The sequence below is a fragment of the Equus quagga genome, chromosome 3 (assembly GCF_021613505.1).
Source record: "Equus quagga isolate Etosha38 chromosome 3, UCLA_HA_Equagga_1.0, whole genome shotgun sequence".
NCBI classification, from domain to species: domain Eukaryota; kingdom Metazoa; phylum Chordata; class Mammalia; order Perissodactyla; family Equidae; genus Equus; species Equus quagga.
Window position 1 is genome coordinate 43667804 of NC_060269.1, and position 20954 is coordinate 43688757.

Genomic DNA, 20954 nt, shown 5'->3' on the forward strand with positions numbered 1-20954 from the left:
CAGTAATTCTTCGATTATGGGAAAACGAAATTTAAGGTTTTCTTCAACTTCTAAACTCCCTTGGTTGCATGAAACTTATTCTCCTATCCCTCTGTAGGGCAGGAAAAATAATTTTCCCTCTAACCTTCTAGGTTCTTGGCTGAGACCCCCCGGAACAAAAAGGCAGATTAACAGGAGAAAAAGAAACAGAAGTTTAATAACATGTATACCTCTCGTATACCTGAGAGATACCCAGGAAAACTGGGCAACTCCCTGAAAGGGCCCAAACCATCACCCTAAATACCATCTCCAGTTGAAAGAAAAAGAACAGGTTGAGGGGGATGGAAGGCAAGTTATGGGATGTTACCAGGAACAGCACAGTGAACAATGGTGTTATGCATATTTAAGTAGGTGCCTTCTCCATTGATAGGAGTTTCTAGATATTTAGTCATCCTCATCTTCCTGGTACAGAGAGGGAGACATCATTACAAATGCAGATTTCCCTTATAAATATCTTTCACAAAAGAATAACTTCTACTTGGTTTTCAGATCTTCTCCTGTGTCTGCTGTTTCTTTATTTTATTTTTAAGTTATTTTATTGAGGTCATATTGGCTTACAAGATTGTGTAAATTTCAGGTGTACATTATTATATTTCAGTTTCTGTGTAGACTGCATCATGTTCACCACCAACAGTCCAGTTTTTATCCATCACCATACATAAGTGCTCCTTTACCCCTTTCACTCTCCCCCCATCTCCTTCTCCTCTGGTAACCACTAATCTGTTCTCTTTATCCATGTGTTTCTTTGTTTATCTTCCACATATGAGCAACTTCATATAGTATTTGTCTTTCTCTGTCTGACTTATTTCGCTTAGTATAATACTCTCAAGGTCTATCCACGTTGTTGCAAATGGCACAATTTTGTCGTTTTTATCACAGAGTAGTATTCCATTATATACATATACGCCACATCTTTATCCATTCATCCATTGATGGGCACTTCGGTTGCTTCCTCATCTTGGCTATTGTGAATAATGCTGCAATGAACATAGAAGTGCATATATCTTTTTAAATTATTGATTTTATGTTCTTTGGATAAATACCCAATAGTGGAATAGCTGGGTCATATGGTAGTTCTATTTTTAATTTTTTCAGAAATCTCCATACTGTTTTCCATAGTGGCTGCAGCAGTTTGCATTCCCACCAGCAGTGTATGAGGGTTCCCTTTTCTTCACATCCTCTCCAACACTTGTGATTTCTTGTCTTGTTAATTATAGCCATTCTGATGGGTGTGAGGTGATATTTCATTATAGTTTTGATTTGCATTTCCCTAATAATTAGTAAGATTGAACATCTTTTCATGTGCCTATTGGCCATCTGTATATCTTCTTTGGAAAAATGTCTGTTCATATCTTCTGCCCATTTTTTGATCGGGTTGTTCACTTTTTTGTTGTTGAGTTGTATGAGTTCTTTACATATTTTGGAGATTAACCCTTTGTCAGATATATGATTTTGGAATGTTTTCTCCCAGTTGGTTGGTTGTCTTTTCATTTCGTTGATGATTTCCTTTGCTGTGCAGAACATTTTTAATGTGATGTAGTCCCATTTGTTTATTTTTCCTTTTGTTTCCCTTGCCTGAGTAGACATGGTATTCAAAAAGATACTGCTAAGACCGATGTCAAAGAGTGTAGTGCCTATATTTTCTTCTAGGAGTTTTATGGTTTCAGGTCTTACATTTAAGTCTTTAATCCATTTTGAGTTAATTTTTGTGTATGGTGTAAGATAATGGTCTACTTTCGTTCTTTTGCATGTGGCTGTCCAGTTCTCCCAACATCATTTATTGAAGAGATTTCCTTTTTCCCTTCTATGTTCTTGGCTCCTTTTTAAAAGATTAGCTGTCCATAGATGTGTGATTTTACTTCTCGGCTTTCAATTCTGTTCCATTGATCTGTGTGTCTGTTTTTGTGCCAGTACCATACTGTTTTGATTACTATAGCTTTGTAGTATATTTTGAAATCAGGGAGTATGATGCCTCCACCTTTATTCTTTTTTCTCAGGATTGCTTTGGCTACTTGTGGTCTTTTGTTCTTCCAAATAAATTTTATATGGGAAAGCATTTGACATGATCCAACATCCATTTATGATAAAAAACTCTCAATAAATTGGGTATAAAAGGAAAGCACCTCAACATAATAAAGGCCATATATGACAAACCCATAGCCAACATCATACTCAATGGTGAAAAACTTAAAACTATTCCTCTGAGAATAGGAACAAGACAAGGATGCCTACTCTTGCTTCTCTTATTCAACACAATACTGGAAGTTTTAGCCAGAGCAATTAGGCAAGAAAAAGAAATAAAAGGGAAGATAGGAAAGGAAGAAGTAAAACTGTCACTATTTGTGGATTACATGATTCTATATATAGAAAACCCTAAAAGAATCCACAAAAAAACTATTACAAATAATCAACAGATACAGTAAAGTTGCAGAGTACAAAATCAACATACAAAAATTAGCTGCATTTCTATATATTAACAATGAACTAGCAGAAAGAGAAATGAAGAATACAATCCCATTTACAATTGTAACAAAAAGAATAAAATACCTAGAAGCAAATTTAACCAAGGAAGTGAAAGACTCATACATTAAAAACTATAAGACATTATTGAAAGAAATTGAAGAAGATATAAAGAAATGGAAAGATATCCCATGCTCATAGATTAGAAGAATAAACATAGTTAAAATGTCCATATTACCTGGAACAATCTACGGATTCAGTGCAATCCCAATCAGAATCCTAATGTCTGCTGTTTCTTAAAAAATAATCAGCTTAGAATAATCTGTACGCCAAAGAGACATATTTTGGGGTGGCAAATCCTGCTCCCCTTCACTTCCATATATGACTTATTCTCTAAAACTTATAAAACTCACACGATCAATACAGTTCTCCTTTACATACCTGTAATATCCAAAGTCATCCTGATCCAATTTGGGGGCTCCAAAGAGGACAGACCTTTAAATAAAGTAAAGATCAAATGCTAATCTCAGGCAGCAGAGTATCTGGTGAAGCTCAGAGAACATAGTTATATGTAGGGAATTCTCCCTTACCCCCATTTGACATGAGCAGAAAAATTTATTAGTGGATACATCTGTAGGTCTACAATACAACGCTAAGTGACGCTCACCTGAGACAATGTTTTCTTAATAAAAAATCAACTAGGCACACAGTCAGGCGGTAACAGGAAAGCTACGTCTGTTATCCAAGAGCCACACAGCCGCACGAAGGGCTACTGGTTAAACAACAGAGAAGATGAACACTTTGCTACAAGAAAGCCAAGAGATCATATCTGACTTAGAAGTGTAAAAGTCAAGACTTTGAGTCTCTGGCAAATTCCATTCAAGATATGTAATACTAAGTAAATCCCTTAATGCAGCTGAGCTTCACTTTCTTCATCTGCAAAATGGGAACGAAGCCACAAAACTTGCCCAGGAATGAATGTTGTGAGGGCCAAATGAAATAATGCAGGCAAGGGTTTTGAAACTGTCAAGCTCTGTACACATGTAATTAGGTAACAAATGTTAAAATGGCATTACCTGCATGGTTATACGGTTTTAGTAATTTTGACCAATTTATTTGCTTAGAAACGTTAGGCTTTTAGAAATGGAAAATGAGACTCAGAGATTAAGTTACATGCCAGAGTCTAGGCAAATGATGAAATCTCAGAAACTGTATATTTTCTGCTTTGGTCCCAGAAGGTTATTCGTTGTTTTGTTTTTGTTGCTAGTGGTCAAAAGTTGACCCTAAAGGATTCCAGCTCCTTTAAAGGTTTTTACTTCTGAATCAACACTGTCCTAAACACCCTTGTCCCCGCCTCCACCGTCTTTACCGTCTTTAGTTCCCTACGAGGGACTACATTTCTGATGCTCAGCAACCCCGCCAATGCCTGGAGGGGAAGATGTTGTGACGTCCTTCCACCCTGGGTCGGAACACCGCTTGCCTCCCCGGTCTCGCCGTGCCCCGGCCCCGGCTCCCGGCAGCGGTCCCGGTCCCCGCAGCGGCCCCGAGCCGGGCTGCGGACGCCGGGCAGCGGCGCGTCACGGCGCAGGCTCCGCGGCCGGAGCAGGCGCGTGAGCCGAGCTCGGGGTGGCGCGGGCGGCGGGGACGCAGCTGCCCCCGCTGCACCCCCAGCTGCCACCGCCGTCTGGGCCCCGAGCCGCTGCCTTCTCGCCCGGCGGCTGCGGGCGGGGGCGCCTCGGGGTAAGTGTTGGGGGCTCCGCTTAGGAGGGAGGAGCAGGAGAAGACAGAGGGGTAGGCGACGGTGGGGGGGAGGTCTGGGGACCGGAATAAAAGCCTTTGCGGAAAGACCGGGTCACACCTGGGGTGGTGGAGGCGCGAGGAGCACTGCGGCGTGCCGGGGGAGGAGGCGAGCGCTGCCCTGCGCGGGCCGCCGGGCCGCCGTGTCACCGATGCGGTGGCATCCGCGGATACGCTCGGGATGGAGGGACGCAGAGAGCCGGGGGGGATGAGGGAACGCAAGGTTGGCGAGGAGGTCTCCTTGCGTTGTTTTGTTTGTGAAGATCCTTGGGTCTTGCCGCTGTCCCTTTTGAAAGGTTGGAGATGAAGACAGAGAGCATAGGGTTGAATTTCTCTCTCGACCCTTCACACGGTTAGGCCGGCCCTCCTGTTTTCTTGGGGAAGAATGAGAAGGTGGGAGAAGTACCTGATGCTGTGGGCAAAGGTGTCTGGAAGCAGATGCCGCTGTAGGATGGGGGAAGGGAGCATCCAGTGCTGTAAGTTGACACAGGAGAGCCTTCTGTTTCTGTTGGCCTGATAAGCCCCCACTGTTGTCTTCACTATAGAGGACGGAGGAAGAAGCCCTTCTGGCTTATCTTAGGGGCTGTAAGGGAGAAATGTGAGAAAATAAGAATTCCTGGGAGAAAGAGAGATGAAAAATATGACATAGGAGAAGCAAAATTATAAGGGTGAGATGCGAATTAAGTTAATGATGAGGAATATGACAGGTCTGTTACTCTGCGGAAAACAATGAAGGAGAAACAATTTATGGTTTGGAAATGTAGGATGCAGAAGAGATTTAAATATTCCAGTGTTAGTAGAGCTTAAAGTTTTTGTGGTTTTTCTTTTAATTCATCAGACTGGTAAGAATATAATTCTCATTTGAGCATGGAGAATGTTATTAAAATACGGCTAAGAAGATTATTTGGAGGAGTCTGACCATACTTACTATTTTATTTCATATAATGTTGCCTAGACTTCCTGGAGTCAGATGTCTTTTTGATGATAAATGTTAGCATCATGTAAATAGAAAAGCCAAAAAGCTAACGTACATCAACATACACCTTTTTTGGATAAAAGATGACTTCCAATTTAGCGTGTATAAATAAAAACAATGAATTTAGAGTGTGAAACTCTTTGATACTAAATTTTTCTTTTATATCTGTCAGTTCTCTAATATTTAGAATAGTGTTTTCCTTCAGAATACGTTTATGGTTTTTGAAGAAATATGCACGCAAAATTCAAACAATATAGAAATTAAAAGAGAAAACAAAAACATTAATGCCAGTATATTAGCACAGGATAAGCGTTTTGACACTATGATAAACATTCTTCCAGGTATCTTTATAAATATATATTGATATACTGTGCAATTCTATGTCAATTTATAATTTTATGTAACTATGGAATCAGAAATTTTGCATGCTTACCTTTTATACATCATTGGGGTCTTATTTTCTATGAACCACTATTTAAACTAACTTTTACTAAACCATCACAAAACAGTGAAATATTGCCATATAGGTTTGAGCAGTGAGAATTTGATGTACAAAAGCACTTGTCCTTTGGGTGGTGATGGTGATACTGTTTAAAGAGTCATAGAGTTATCCGTTGCTTCATAAATGTGAACATTTTCTTGTTCTTTCTTGCAGATCAATCTTCTGAAATTTAACTTTTCAAGATGAAGTTTTTATTGGCGATTGCTTTTTTTATTTTAATTTCCTTGTGGGTTGAAGAAGCCTGTTCTAAAGAGAAGTCTTCAAAGAAAGGGAAGGGGAAAAAGAAGCAGTATCTATGTCCATCGTATGTTCTTCCTGTCTTATATTTTTATATGGAGAAATGTCATTGCATTTTTTATGAAAGTAACGTGGTGTATTGAAACATATCAGCAAAAATTTTCCTATGGAATATGTGTCCATTTGTTTCATAGATAGACAATGACAGGGTGAAGAGACATTTAGAAAATGATAGCCAATTCCCAGTGCTAAAGGTAAAGTTTTATAAAGTTTTATTTGTGCCCTGGGCTTATATAAGTTTTTATACATTTTTTATAAAAGTAGGAAAAAAGTTACTATTTCTTTGTCACCTTAAGTGTGCAACTTTAATTGGATATGAGATTCCATGTTTTGAGCAAATACCAGTTCAAAAAGTTGATTTTTAAAAAATACTCCTAAAAATGAATATTCATTTAAAAAAACAGCTAAACTATGACTTAAAGGTGTATTTAGTTTACATTGATGCACAAAAGAAGAAAATTCACATGGTAGCTCAATTTTCTGTTTCAATATTTTTTATCATAAAGGACTTACATTAGGAAATTAGGATAGTTCTCAAAAATTTCATTAAATTTGAAGTTATGAAAACAAAATCTAAATCCAAATCACCCTGCCCTCCAAAAAAGAAAAAAATGAAACCAAAGTTTTGTGGTCTGGACTCTGCTTTTTTTAATTGGACATGTTAATATTACTGGTGAAAAGCAGCAAATAATGTCCAATAGTTAGAACAACTGAACAGTATATAAATAACTTTCACAAAATATAATGTACTTTTAGGTAATAATGTAACATATGAAGTCATCTGGAATAAAATTTAATTTGCTTTTGTAGGTCATTTTTTAATTAAGATTTCTTAAATTCCATGTTGATCATAGGTAACATTATTCCAGCATCATCATTATTTAAAGGTAGATTATTATAGTTTTATAGATGTTCTGTAAGAGATATTAAGGTACGTTTGGGGAATATAGTTTTAAAGAAAGCATGTTAGAATTGGTATTTTGGAGTGGGTATTTGCATGAATATGTGAGACTGAAAGTCTGGAGACAATATCATGATCTACATAAAGTCTAGCATGAAATAAATCTCCCTATTAAGAAATATCTCCTGGTTTTCAGCTTTAATAACCCTGCTTAATCCAGTGCTACACAGTCTGATGTCAGGGCGAGATTTCTGGGTATGTGATAGGAGGGCCCTGAGTTATATTCCTGTGTCCCCCCTTGGCCATTTGCCCAGCTGGGTATGAAGTATCTGATGGGGGAGGTTCAGGAATAACCACCATCTGCAACTATCACTACTCTTCATTGTTAGAGTTTTTGTGCCACAACCAGGAGATTAGCATTTTAGGGAACTGGACATTGTCAGGCCTTGCCATTCGCAGGGGAAAGGACACATTCACATGTTCAGATGTTCTTTACCTTAACCTTTTATTTGATGAATGTTGACATATTTGCACAATCCATTGTATATGTTTTGTAGTCATGGTGATTCTATGTGTGGAGTCAAGCCAGCTTCTATCAGTTAGGTTTCTCTATATGCGGGAGCTGCTGGGGCTCTTGTCCTCTTTCCTTGCCCCCCATCAAATGCCACGAATCAAAGAGTTCTGAAGAGGGCACCAGCAAGCCCTATAACTACATGTATCTTAGGAGAGCCTTTTAGAGGACATTCTATCTCTTTTCAGAATTACACCATTAAATTGCCTTATATATAAATTGACTGTATATACTTATGGTATCTATGGTTATTTAAGACAGTTTTTTAAAGTTAAATCTAATAGATTAAGAATGAAACAATAAGGTTCTCTTTTGGTGAATGTGGAAATCTTCAAGTGGAAGGCCCAACATATAACTGGTAAGCCCATATCACAGTATTTTAAATATGTTGAGTAATTAATTGAAATTTTACCTTTGAAATTTCCTACTACAGTTTTAAATTTTTTTATTTTACTTTTTATTTTATTATTCTGTTATTTTAATTCTATTATTTTATTATCTTTTTATAATTATGAGATTAAAGCTTTATTAACAGTTGCTATGGTGATGCTGCCATAAATCTTACTTATTAAAAAGTAGATGTACCCTGGAGAATTAGATTTGTCTATTATTTTGTTTGAGCATTTTGTTAAGAATTTTGATTTTATTATCACTGCATTATGAAGTTCAGAAGACTAGAGTTTTCTCTGGCTATGACTGTATCCATTGTATTAAATTTCTTTGAACATGCAGATTAAGAATCTCAGCTATAATAATGTACTGCAAGAGAATAAGCAAATTCTTTGTCTCTTAGAGGATGATCCAGTTAGTCCATCTTGTGTAAATTGATTAAATATTGAACATCTTGACTAAGAGGAATATTTGAGATTACAAAACTCAGAAGTTAGATACAGACTAGCATAGTACTCCTCAGTATGGTTAATATCTTGCCCACTGATATTTTGATTTATTTAAACTTTTTTCTTTTGAGTAGAGTTGATGAAGCAACGAGGTTGTGTAGACATATACCGTTAACGTGTTGTATAAGTGTAGCAAACATGAGTGAAAACTTCTTGTTTTAATGTTTTAACATTCCCCCCCCCCAAAGATGGTCAATAAGAGGAAAAATGTTTTAAAATGTAGAATAAATAAAGGACTTGGGGTCCTTAACATTCCAGGGTATAATTTTGATGTTGAGCTTGAATCATATCATAAACTTTTCCTGGCTCTTTACTATTTTTCTTAACTCACATTATTTTAAGATTCTGTAACATCCTAACTTTAGGCTGTTGTTGTTTTTGAGTGTGTAAGTGAAAACAGTAGTACCACTTTGACAGGCTACCTGATAAATTTCCTTTTAAAAATTTAATATATATTAAAATAAAAGAAATATACTTTAAATGAGAAAATACTATTTTAAATTAAGTCCTTGGACACAGTTAGTTTTTTATTTTGCAGCTTGAATTTGACATTAACCTTAATCTATTGGTCCTTCCTCTGATTTTCTATACATTCTGTCTGAGTGATTTTGTCCAAATCTATGGCTGTAACTACCATCTGTTCACATTAACTCCTAAGTGTCTGTGTCTATCCCAGAACTCTCTGAAGAACGCTCTACTCACACATCCAGCATTTCTACCTGGCTATCCCATTTTGACCTCAAACCCAACTTAGAATGATAAAACCTGGGTTCAGAAATCCTCTCCCACCACTCCTAATAAAGCGTTCTCTTTTTCAGCAAATGATACCACTACCTCCTTTGCCATCCGAACTAAAATCTGGGGATCACCTTAAACCTTCTCTTTCAACCTTAGCTCCCCAAATTTAGCAGTCTCCAAGACGTCTCATTTCAGAGTCTTTACCACCTCTGGAATATGAGCTTCATTATTCATTCCTCTGTAGACACTGCTTTAATTTCTCCTCCCCACCCTTTTTGGTGAACTGTTTATTAGTCTCCCTGCTTCTCATCTTCCTCCATCAATTCCTATTCCACACTGACCCTAGAGTGTGTTTTCTAAATCTTCAATCTAGTCAAGTCGTTCCAATGCTTAGAACCCATTAAAGGACTCCATAGCTTTCTGAATAAGGTTCTGATTTCTTGGCTCTGCACACAAAGCTCTTGCTGAACTGACCTCTGACACCTCCAGCAGTATCTTTCCATCCCAGCCCCCACCACTACACAACCCACACATGGATTGAGTTTCATTCACACTTGCTCTTTCATACCTCTGGAAGTGTTCTTCCCTTTACCTAAGATGTCAATGCTTTCCTTCTTTCTTTTTTTTTTTTTTTTTTTTAAAGATTTATTTTTTCCTTTTTCTCCCCAAAGCCCCCCAGTACATAGTTGTATATTCTTCGTTGTGGGTCCTTCTAGTTGTGGCATGTGGGACGCTGCCTCAGCGTGGTCTGATGAGCAGTGCCATGTCCGCGCCCAGGATTCGAACCAACGAAACACTGGGCCGCCTGCAGTGGAGCGCGCGAACTTAACCACTCGGCCACGGGGCCAGCCCCGCTTTCCTTCTTTCTTTAGTTAACTCTTGCCTCAGTGATTTTGTCCAAATGCATGCCTATAAATACCATTTATTCATTATTGACTCCTAAGTCTGTATGTCTGGCCCAGACCTCTCTGAAGAGCACCATGCCCCTATATCTAACGTTTTAATCTGGCTGTTCCATAATGACCTCAAACTCAACTCAAACCCTGCTATTTCCTTTGGGAAACTTTTCCTAATCCTGACTGATTTAGATAGTCACACTTGGAGCCTCCATAGTTCCCTAAATGGTTATGAAGTTTATAATACTGTATAGCATCATCAATTGTAATTGTCTGATATCCCCACTAGATTGTAAGCTCCTTGAGAGCAGTGTCTTATTGACTCCATCACCAGGATTAATACAGTGCCTGACACTAAATACACATGCAATAAAAATTCGTTTAAAGAGTGAATAAAAACCTAAAGATCTTTGGCTCCTATAAGTCATTATATCTGGATTTTGTTAATGTACTTCAAAATAACTTATATGATCCCTATGGACAATATTTAGAAATATGGTCTTGATATAGGGAAAACTAGATAAGAACTGGGCACTCAGTGGAACACCTTCAACCAGGATGATGTTTCCTGGTGAAATTTTGGGCTTATCATGTTCAACATTCTTACCAATGACTAAAATAAGACTATACAGAGGAAACACTTGTCCAAACAGGATAATGTGATATTGGGACATGTAGTGAATATGTGAGACAGAATTAGGATCCAAAATGATGTTGAAGGGTTAAAGTGAAGGACTGAAACTAAAAAGATCAAAGTATGAGTTGCATTTTGGTCCAGAAATCATTTTTGCAAGTATAGGTTGGGGAAAACATAGTTTGATAGAGCACATTTTGAAAAAATATTAGATAATACAATAATCATGATACAAATAAATATGTATAGTTACTTAAGAAAGAAAATTAATGTTTCCATTTTACTCATGTTTCCATGTTAAGTATATTACTTCACTTAATAGAATGATATTATTTAAAGCAAGATTTACAGAGACTTCTCCATTGTGCTAGTCAGTATTTTCAGGGGAGAGAAATAAGAATAGTTGAGGAATTAAAATCACATCATATTAGGAATTGCTGAAGGAACTGAGATTTTTGGAAGTTGTTTTCAAATGATTGAAACACTGTAATGTAGTTGAGAGAGTAGACTGCTACTTGGTGCCAATATTAAAACCAGGACTAATGAGTAGAAGCGATGAGGAGGCATATTTTGGCTCCAAATTAGGAAGAACTTCCCAGTAGAGTTCTGCCTCCATATAATTGACTGGGAAGTGGGGTGGTAGAGTTCAGTGTAACTGGAGGCACTCAGGCATAAGGGATAATTATTTGGCAGGCATATTTTACAGAAAGTTTGAACACTAGTTAGGTAGTTAGACCAGACAGTGATATTTCAGGTCACTTCAATATATGAGATTTTTAAGATTCTTTGATTCTAATATATTGTATTTGATTACAGCCTTCTGATTATCCAATAGGAGAATGATATAGAGTGTATCATCTTTTAAAAATTCTATCTCAATACAGATTTAAATAGATGTATCTTTATTTTTGGTGCATTGTCTTGGAGAGCTCTATCACTTAAATAAATATGTCTTGGTCTTGTGTTAATAATAGGGATTTAAAAACCTTCAATGGTAGAATTTCTTCTCGAAATGTCATGAATAATCAAGTTTTTAAAATATCTCTTTCAAACCCAGAAAATCTTTCCTCTTTTCTGACCTGAACCAGTAGGAAGAAAGCTACAGTTCTTCTCAAGAAATAATGATTGAGCGATGACAAATATAAATGATGTAATCAATGCCTGTCGTAATTTATAAGAAGGCATAGGTTTATGGATTTGTCTTTATATGTGTATTACATATGAAACCAGGACATACTAAAATATACTTTCAGAATTTTTGATTAGATAAACAAAAACTAAACAAAACAGAACTGTCTTATCAAAAAAACAAAACATTACTTGTCATTTCTATTTGTGCTCATAACAGACATAATAACATTTTTTTTTTTTTTTTTTTTTTTTTTTTTAAAGATTTTTTATTTTTTCCTTTTTCTCCCCAAAGCCCCCCAGTACATAGTTGTGTATTCTTCGTTGTGGGTTCCTCTAGTCGTGGCATGTGGGACGCTGCCTCAGCGTGGCCTGACGAGCAGTGCCATGTCCGCGCCCAGGATTCGAACCGTCGAAACACTGGGCCGCCTGCAGCGGAGCGCGCGAACTTAACCACTCGGCCACGGGGCCAGCCCCCATAATAACATTTTTAATACTGCATTTGGCCAGGCAGTATTAAATGCCATTTTTGCCATCACTGAGCTAGGGAGCCTTCTACCATTTCTTGAGGACTATTTGAATTTCAAGCATCTGGTAGTTTAAAATAAGGGCTACTAATATGTTTACAATCTATATTTAAAATCTCCTTTCTTCCATTTTTTGGTCCAGACTTGTATCCTAGGTATGGGGAAGCTTAATAACAAGCCTTTAATTGATACTTGATGAGGGCTGCCGTTATTTATATTAGTGTATTTATCCTATCTTCTTAATTGGCACTCTAGCTTCAAAATCATGGCAAAGAGCTTTTTACTCTGGTTCTGTGTGCATAATGGGAAACAATGTGACTTCTTTATATTAATTTGTTCACAAACTAAAAAAAAATTGTGTGTGTAAAGATATTTGATATCTATCATGAGAAATATTTTTGTTTCCTTCAAAGAGATACTGTACTATTTAATGATAATATTTGTACACATCAGTTCTATGTGGTAAGAAGGGTAGGGATACTGTGAATAATCAATGCCGTCATTTGTTGCCTAAGTTTAATATTAGCCATCTTCTTCCTATTCTGGTTTTCTTACCTACTATTCACTAGTAGAGTGCATTGAGTTGAGTTTAGTTCTAGTTTCTTATTTCTTAGTGGAAATGTTCAAGATAAACTCATTGGCCAAAAGGTGAAAGGCTGATTGGAAAAGGATATGGATGATCTATACAACGGATACAGTTGAAAATTGCCTGTATTATTACTACTATGACATGTTTAGATTGAATATTTCACTGATGTTTAGTTATGTATTTTCTTACTACCTATTGAACAATTCCAGCTTACTGGCATGCTGTTATTTTGCAATCAACTGCATTAATGATTTCCTCTTTCCAAATACTTTCTCAAGTTTTGAAATTGTCATCCTTGTTACTCGAGTTATTCAGGCATGAAACTTAAATGTATCATGTCTTTCTTTCTCTTAAAATGATTTCCTATATGTGTTACTTTCATTGCATCTCCACTTACCATCATTTTGAACAGTTCATCAATATTTTTGTGATTATTTGCCCTATTTTTTCTCTGCTTGTTATTATCCATCTTACATATTGTTTCCATTTTCATTTTGTTGCTCTTACATTCAAGACCCACAATGTATTCTCATTGCTTGATGGATCCAGTGCAAACTCTTTACTTTTTCAGTGGCCTAATTTACATCCCAAACTTTCTATGGAACTCCTCTGTCATTTTAGAAAGGCTGATCTGTCCTTATTCCCAACCTTCTCTTGCTATTCTTTATGCTGAGACATGTTTGTATGTAGAATGACAGCTTCCCGCTTCACCTATCCAGGTCTTACTGGTCCTTCAGGGCTCATCTCAGGGATTACCTCGCCTTATGAAGCTTTTTAGATAATCAGAAGTTTCAGTTGAGAATAAGATTGATATAAATTAACAGCATACTATGGCTGATTAATACTTTGAGGTCCTGGACATTGATAGAAATACAGTGTTTCGAAAGAAAAAAGTATTAATTTCATGGTGGGTATGTCATACCTGGAGCATCGTGTTAAATTCTGTTTGCCATTGTTTGTGAGGATTAGAATGACATGGGGTTCAATCAGAGAATTATGATCACGATTTGCAGGAACATGAAAGTCTGTTTGATTGATTGTACTGTGGGTTGTTTTCTTGGACAAACAGAAGAGTAATCACTAGCTATTTGAGGAGTTGCCGTATAAGATGAACTAGATTTCTTTTGGGTGACCCCGAGTTATAGAACCAAGACCAAAGAGAGAAACATAGAGGAAGACAAGTTCAATTTTAAAGGATACCATAGAACTTTCCAAAGAGAAAATAGATTTCTTTGGGAGGTTCTTTGTTGCCAAAGTGATTAAGCATAGCTTGGGTAGGGACACTACCCGCATCAAGATTCACCAGGAAGTTAGAGGTTAAAAGTTCCTTTTGTCCCCAAGATTTTATGAGCCTATGATTAGAACTCATGTTTAACTCCCTCTTCTTGATCTCTTAGAAACTTTTTTGTCCATACTGTATCTTTTGACACTTGATTAGATTTAATACTAATACTCTGTATAGTGTCTTTTATTTCCTAGTTGAACCACATGTAATGTTAACTCTCTAACTAATAAATATACACATCTTATCTAATATATGTGTGTATATATCTATCTATCACATCTCAAGTATTTACAATTTAGAGAGTTAACTCTGTATGTGGTTAACTTTCTAACTATAGATATATATATAAAATCATGTGTGTATATATATATATATATATACATGCATGCACACTTGCATTTGGTAAGCATAAATGAGGCTCTTATGTAAAGATTTTTGAAGTAGGCAGAATACGAAAGTATATATATATGTACATGTACTTATATATATATATATATATACACATTATATATATATATATACACACACACTTTCGTATTCTGCCTACTTCAAAATTCTTCACATAAGATCTTCATTGTGTTTGCTAAATCAAATGGAATCAAATGGGTGACTTATTATATTAAAAAAAACCCCACGAATCAATCTTTTGATGGGTCAGTGACTCACTGGGACCCTGGTTAGTGGTAACACCTCTAAACATGTGTTGTTTAAAGATTGTTTAAAGTTCCTTTGTTCGTCTGCTAAGTCATGATGGACAAGGCATTGTAATAGAGAAGAAAGAACTGTGTTGTATCTCAATTAGAACGTTGCTGATTGGCCTTATGACTTTCAAGAAGTCACTAATCTATGTGGGTCTCAGTTTTTTCATTTGTACAGTGAAAAGTTGCTCTCAGTAGTCTGCGAATTTCATTCCTGCATTCATTTATGACAACTGTATCTTTTATGATGCTGTGGAGTTTTATTTATGATTGTTTTGGTACCTTTCTCTTCAGGGTTAACTATTTTTGTTTTTTGTCTCTTCTTTTGTTTTCCGATTTAGAGCCAGTCAAGCCTAACCAACAGAAAACGAATACACAAAATTCTGTTTCTTGACCAAGTTAATGACAGAGGGGTCTAATTTCAGAGTTGACTTATCAAAATGTGGGTATTTAACTACTCCAAAGTAGAAGAATTTGGAAGGTGAATTGTCTGTATTCTTAGCCCATCAATATTTCACAAATTAAGGAATTTGATTTACGAAAGTGTGTCTTGTTTTTGTTCTTTTGGAGGTGAGTAATTTCTGTAATACAGTAAAGAAGCGAGTATATTTGCAGAAGTCTCCTATGTTCTCCTTGGGCTGCTACCTAAAAGAGGCACAGCACTGCTGCACTCCAGAGAACGAGAACCTCTTACAAATGAGTTGCTTTACCGTAGACATTTTATGGAAATTTACTCTTAGAATCTATGAAGCAAATTATTCAAATTTATGTACATACAAATAGTTCCTCTGAGAAATGATGTAAATATGAAATAATATGTCTAGAGCTCTGATCAGAATAACAGCAAAACACTGATTAAATCTCTAATAGAATGTATTGGATAACTTGAAACATCTGACCTTTATTAGTCCTCATGTAACAGAACCATAGTAGGAATTCATGCATATGTAGGGAAGTTTATTTCTCTGATTCTGAGAATAACCTGATAGAAAAGGCCACCCTATAAATGAGTGGATGCATAGTGTTCTTTGCATCAGTGTTTAGCTCTCGAATGGAAATGGCTGACAAGATAATCCAGCGGTCTTATTTGCAACACTGTTTAATATCACCTCAAAGTTTTATATTCATTTGACTAGAACATCTATAATATTTTTGGTTTAATTCTACAAACATAGATGTTTTCCATTATTCAGAATCTTTATTGATTTATGTTCTGTGTTGATCTAGTCTTGGCTGGGTCTTCATGGTGGTTCCACAATCCTTTTACTTGCCCTTTAGCAGCTCTGTTTTCCTCTCTCCCCGATAACTATTTTGGTCCTTTATACTGCCCCTTTCAGTCTTGGCATACAATCTTAACTTTTACTTTAAGGAAAAGAAAAATACAGGGCTGGCCCCCTGGCCAAGTGCTTAAGTTCGTGCATTCTGCTTCAGTGGCCCAGGGTTTCGCTGGCTGATTTGGATCCTGGGTGTGGACATGGCACTGCTCATCAGGCTATGCTGAGGTGGTGTCCCACATAGCACAACCAGAGGCACTCACAACTAGAATATACAACTATATGCCAGGGGGCTTTGGGGAGAAGAAGAAAAAAAAAGGAAGATTGGCAACAGATGTTAGCTCAGGTGCCAATCTTAAAAAACAAAAAGAAAAGAAAAATAGAAGTCATTGGGCAGGAACTCCCCCATTGTCTTTCTGTCTTCACTCTAAAGCTACCTACAACATCTTCCTTTCTTTTCTCCTTTGCTCCTGACTTACAGGAAAAGGGACTTCCTTTTGTTCAGTCCCTAGATCCCATCCCCTCCACCCTCTTCTGAGACGTATCTTTATCACCTCACCTCTGCTTGCCCATGGTTTCAATTCTCTTCTTTGTCTCTTTTTTCTAAGGGCTTACAAATATACTGGCAGGTCTCCTACCTGAAAAAATATATATAATTTTTATATTCCTATTTCATTAACTTGGTTTTTTCCCTGTGTTCATTTTCATACTTCTTAAACTAATAGCCTACAATGGTCTATTCTTTGTTAGCTCTAATTCACTTTTTCTTCCTTTCCTTTCCTTGAATTTCTTTAAATTAGAAAAACCGTACATTATTATTATAACAAATGAAACAATATGTACCACTTAATTCTTCTCCTATCAGTACAATAGTCCCCCCTTATCTGCAGGGGCTATGTTCCAAGACCTCCTGTGGATGCCTAAAACTGCGCATAGTACTGAACCCTATATATTCCAGGTTTTTTCTTAAACATACATACCTATGGTAAAGTTTAATGTATAAATTAGATACAGTGAGAGATTAACAGCAACAACTTCTCTTTGGCATATCTGAATTGCCAGCATCACCACTCTTGTGTTTTGGGGCCATTACGAAGTAAACTAAGGGTTAGTTGAACACAGTCACTGCAATATCCAGGCAGTCTGATAACCAAAATGGCTACTAAGTGACTAAGGGGTGAGTAGCGTATCTAGTGTGGAAATGCTGGACAAAGGGATGAGTCATGTCCTGCTCGGGATGGAACAGGGCGGCTCCGGATTTCATCTTGCTACTCAGAACAGCCTAGTTTACAGAGCTTCTCTGATAGTATAATTTGAAGTTGTATGTGAAAGTATTTCCTAAACTATAAACGATCTACAAAGTGGATTACCTATGTTTGTGATATTAGAGTTTCTTTAAAGGGCTCAGAGGGTTTTCCATATTTTATATTATTCTAGTTCTCATTCTTCTATCATTACTTAAGCTAATTTTTAAAAATAGAAAACCTAATTATGGGAAAGACATCGGAGTCACCTTATTACACATAGCTTCTTCATAGACTCAGAATGGTAGGGCAGGGATGGACACGACATTAGTGGCTCACCCTCTCTGTGCAAGAGTAGGTGCTGTATGCTTGACAGATGACCTCATTTCATTCTCCCAGTGAATCTGTACAGCAGGCAGCATCATTCACCCTTTATATATGAAGAATTTGTCTTGTGGAGAGTGTTTATGTAGCTTTCTTAAGGTCATAGAGTCAGTGGTATTCTAGTTATCTAATCCAGGTGGGCATTTTAGGGTCACTTTTTGGTCATACAGCACAGTTCATCTTCCATACTGTTTATCTGGAAGATAAAAAAATGAGGTTACACGAAGTAAAATGGCTTTCCTACGGGCACCCTGCTGAGTAGGAGCTGGGAGTGAAATTTGGTCTTCTGATTCCTAGTCCAAATCTTTTTATCAGCTTTCTTGCTGCTATATTTATGTTTCTTTAGTTGTTATGCTCACCAATAAGAATACATTTTTCTTTATCTTGATTTTGCTTATCCTTTGTATATTTTTTAAATTTTAAAGCAACATATTAGGTTTACTTATAGGCTTTTACTGAGATTTAAAACTCATTGAAGTTCTTTCTAAATAACAGAATGTCACTTTCTGAGCACACGGTCTTACAGTCTTCCTGTTCATAGACATACATTTACCACATAAAAACTCATCATTAGTTGGATTAATGATATTCAATTTGGATCTTAGTTACCAACAGAGCTTTGCAAATAAGAACTCATTCTGAACTAGTACTGTCTGGAGACAGTATATGATTTATTCTCTCTGCATACTGCATATACTTATACAATAAGATCTGCAAAGGCATACTTACAAAGGAAATGAAGCGTAAAACACTTGATTCTCTTTGGCAGTGCTTTCAAAAGATAAAAAGCAATAGACTAATTCTTTACAGATAGAAAAGTGCATTATCTTTTAAAGATCATAATACATTTGGAGTGAATTTACTCACATGCATTTACTCTGTCATATAGAATATTAAATAGAGACTTTTAGTTTTAACTAATGAATAATTCCAATATCATCTTTGAGTTGCTTTGTGCAACCTCTCTCCCCCTCTCTTCATGTATGTATGTATGTATGTATGCAAGTGTTTGTATCTGTCTATATGGATGTACAAATACCATACATATATAATTAAACACAAAAGTTGTTTTGGGGTGTGTTGTTTTAAACATTTTTGAAATGAAATATGCATCCAGAAAAGTGCACTAATCCTAAGTCTACAATTGAATGAGTGTTCACCTGTAACCATGTAACCAGCACCCAGATCTAGAAATAGAACATTATCGAAACCTTAGAAGCCATTTCATGTCCTCTTCCAATGACTAACTAGCTTCTCAAAGATTACGATACAGTAGATTAAATTTGCCTATTTTTGAACTGAATATAACTGGAATAATCCAGTAAATACCTTTTATTTGGCTTATTTTGCTCATATGTGTGTAAGACTCATCCACAGTGTTCAGTAAGCAATAGTTTATTCATTGTCATTGCTGCATAGTATTCCATTATATAAATTGCTACACTTTAGTTTTCTATTCTACACTGTCTCTGTTTGTAGACATTTTCGTTGTTTCCAAATATGCACACATACTAATAAAGACTTATCAAGAATATAAAAAGAACTTTTAGAAATAATTGTGAAAAAAAGTCATACAACCTGATTGAAAATGACCAAAAGACAATAGCCAAAAGGCCAATAAGCATACATGAAGGCAATTCCAACTTCACTAGTTATCAAGAAAATGCAAATTAAAATCACAAGGGGATACTATTACACATCCACCAGAATGGCTAAAATGAAGAAAGAAGGAAAATACCAAGTGCTAATGAGAATAGGAACAGCTGCAACTCCCATAGACTGCTGGTGGAAGTCCAAATTGGCATAAGTGCTTGGTAAACCATTTGGCAGTACCCACTAAGACTGAAAATTCATCTACTCTGTGATCCAGCCACTCTATTCCGAGGGATGGACTCAATAGGAATGCGTACATATGTTTACCAAAAGACACGTACAGGAGTGTTCCTAGAAGCACTGTTTGTAATTACCAAAAAACAGTTCATTTTTGTAAGCTTGGATGTGCTTTTTTGATTCAGAAGATTCCAATTTTGGGGGGCTAAAATAATATTTAGCATCATGTGGGTTGGAGAACTAGAAGTTTATTAATAGAGATTGACTTGGCTAGAATAATCATCATGTGAAAAACATAAAATTGAGGTTTGAAGCTGTAATTAAAATAACCGTGATAACTATTAACTCCTGTAAGTTATTTCTGGAAATATTGTGTAACTTCTTGCTTATCAAAGTTAGGTAGGTATAGTCAGTTCTGAATTATCAATGAAGTGGAAGAGAGTATCCTTTAGGGAACTCTAAATGAAAGGTACTATCATTAGTATTTTGAGTGCATCTATAATATTGTATTCTGGGATTTCACAACCCTTAGGCAAATTTCCAACTTAGACCAAAGAGAAAATGATCTCTTCATGACCTTTAACTGACTTACTGACTACTTCTCATTTCATGTTTTAAAATGACTCATTTAGTTAATTTAATTGCTATTTCTTGAGCATCTACTACGTACCCCACCCTATCCTAGGTGCAGGGGATGTAGCAGTGAACAAAATAAAGTCCCTGCCCTCAAGAAGTTTAATACCAGTAGGAGATAGAACATAAACATGTAAACATGAATTTTTAATATGTTGGGTAGTGGTCTGTGCTATGGGGGAAAATAAAGCAGGTTAAGGGGAATTGAGGATGGAGGAAGTTGCTATTTTATGCATATTGATCAAGAAATATCTTTCTGATAAGGCAAGTTTTGAATAGGGAGCTGAAAGAAGTGAAGACGAAAGCCATGGAGATTTCTAGAGGGGCAGTGTTTCAGGGAAAGGGGCACCAAATACCAAAGTCCTGAGGCAGGTTTTATGTGATCAAACAGCAGTATGGAGATGAGGAGGAGAGTGGATGACGGGAAGAGTAAAAGGAGATAAGGTCCGAAAGCTTGTAATACTAAATCATGCCTGGCTTTCTAGGCCATTGTAAGAATGATTCCCATGTTTTGGGCCTGAGCAACAGAAAGAATGAAGTTTTGGTTTACTGAGTTGTCTGTCAAAGACTGCATTAAGAGTAAATAGGAGATGAAGGGAAACCAGGAGTTTGGTTGTGGTCATGCTCAGTTTGGGATATCCATTAGATGTTA

General features: G+C 36.5%; 1 protein-coding gene across 1 annotated transcript in view; it reads left to right on the forward strand.

Annotated features, from left to right (window-relative positions):
• Positions 1 to 4020: 4020 nt before the first annotated feature.
• GLRB (glycine receptor beta) overlaps positions 4021 to 20954 on the forward strand; it is an 85876-nt gene continuing 68942 nt past the window's right edge. Inside the window, exons 1-2 of the mRNA XM_046656888.1 lie at positions 4021 to 4239; positions 5928 to 6078. Coding sequence (XP_046512844.1) covers positions 5957 to 6078 — 122 coding nt within the window. The 5' untranslated portion in view covers positions 4021 to 4239; positions 5928 to 5956. The remainder of the gene's footprint in view (positions 4240 to 5927; positions 6079 to 20954) is intronic.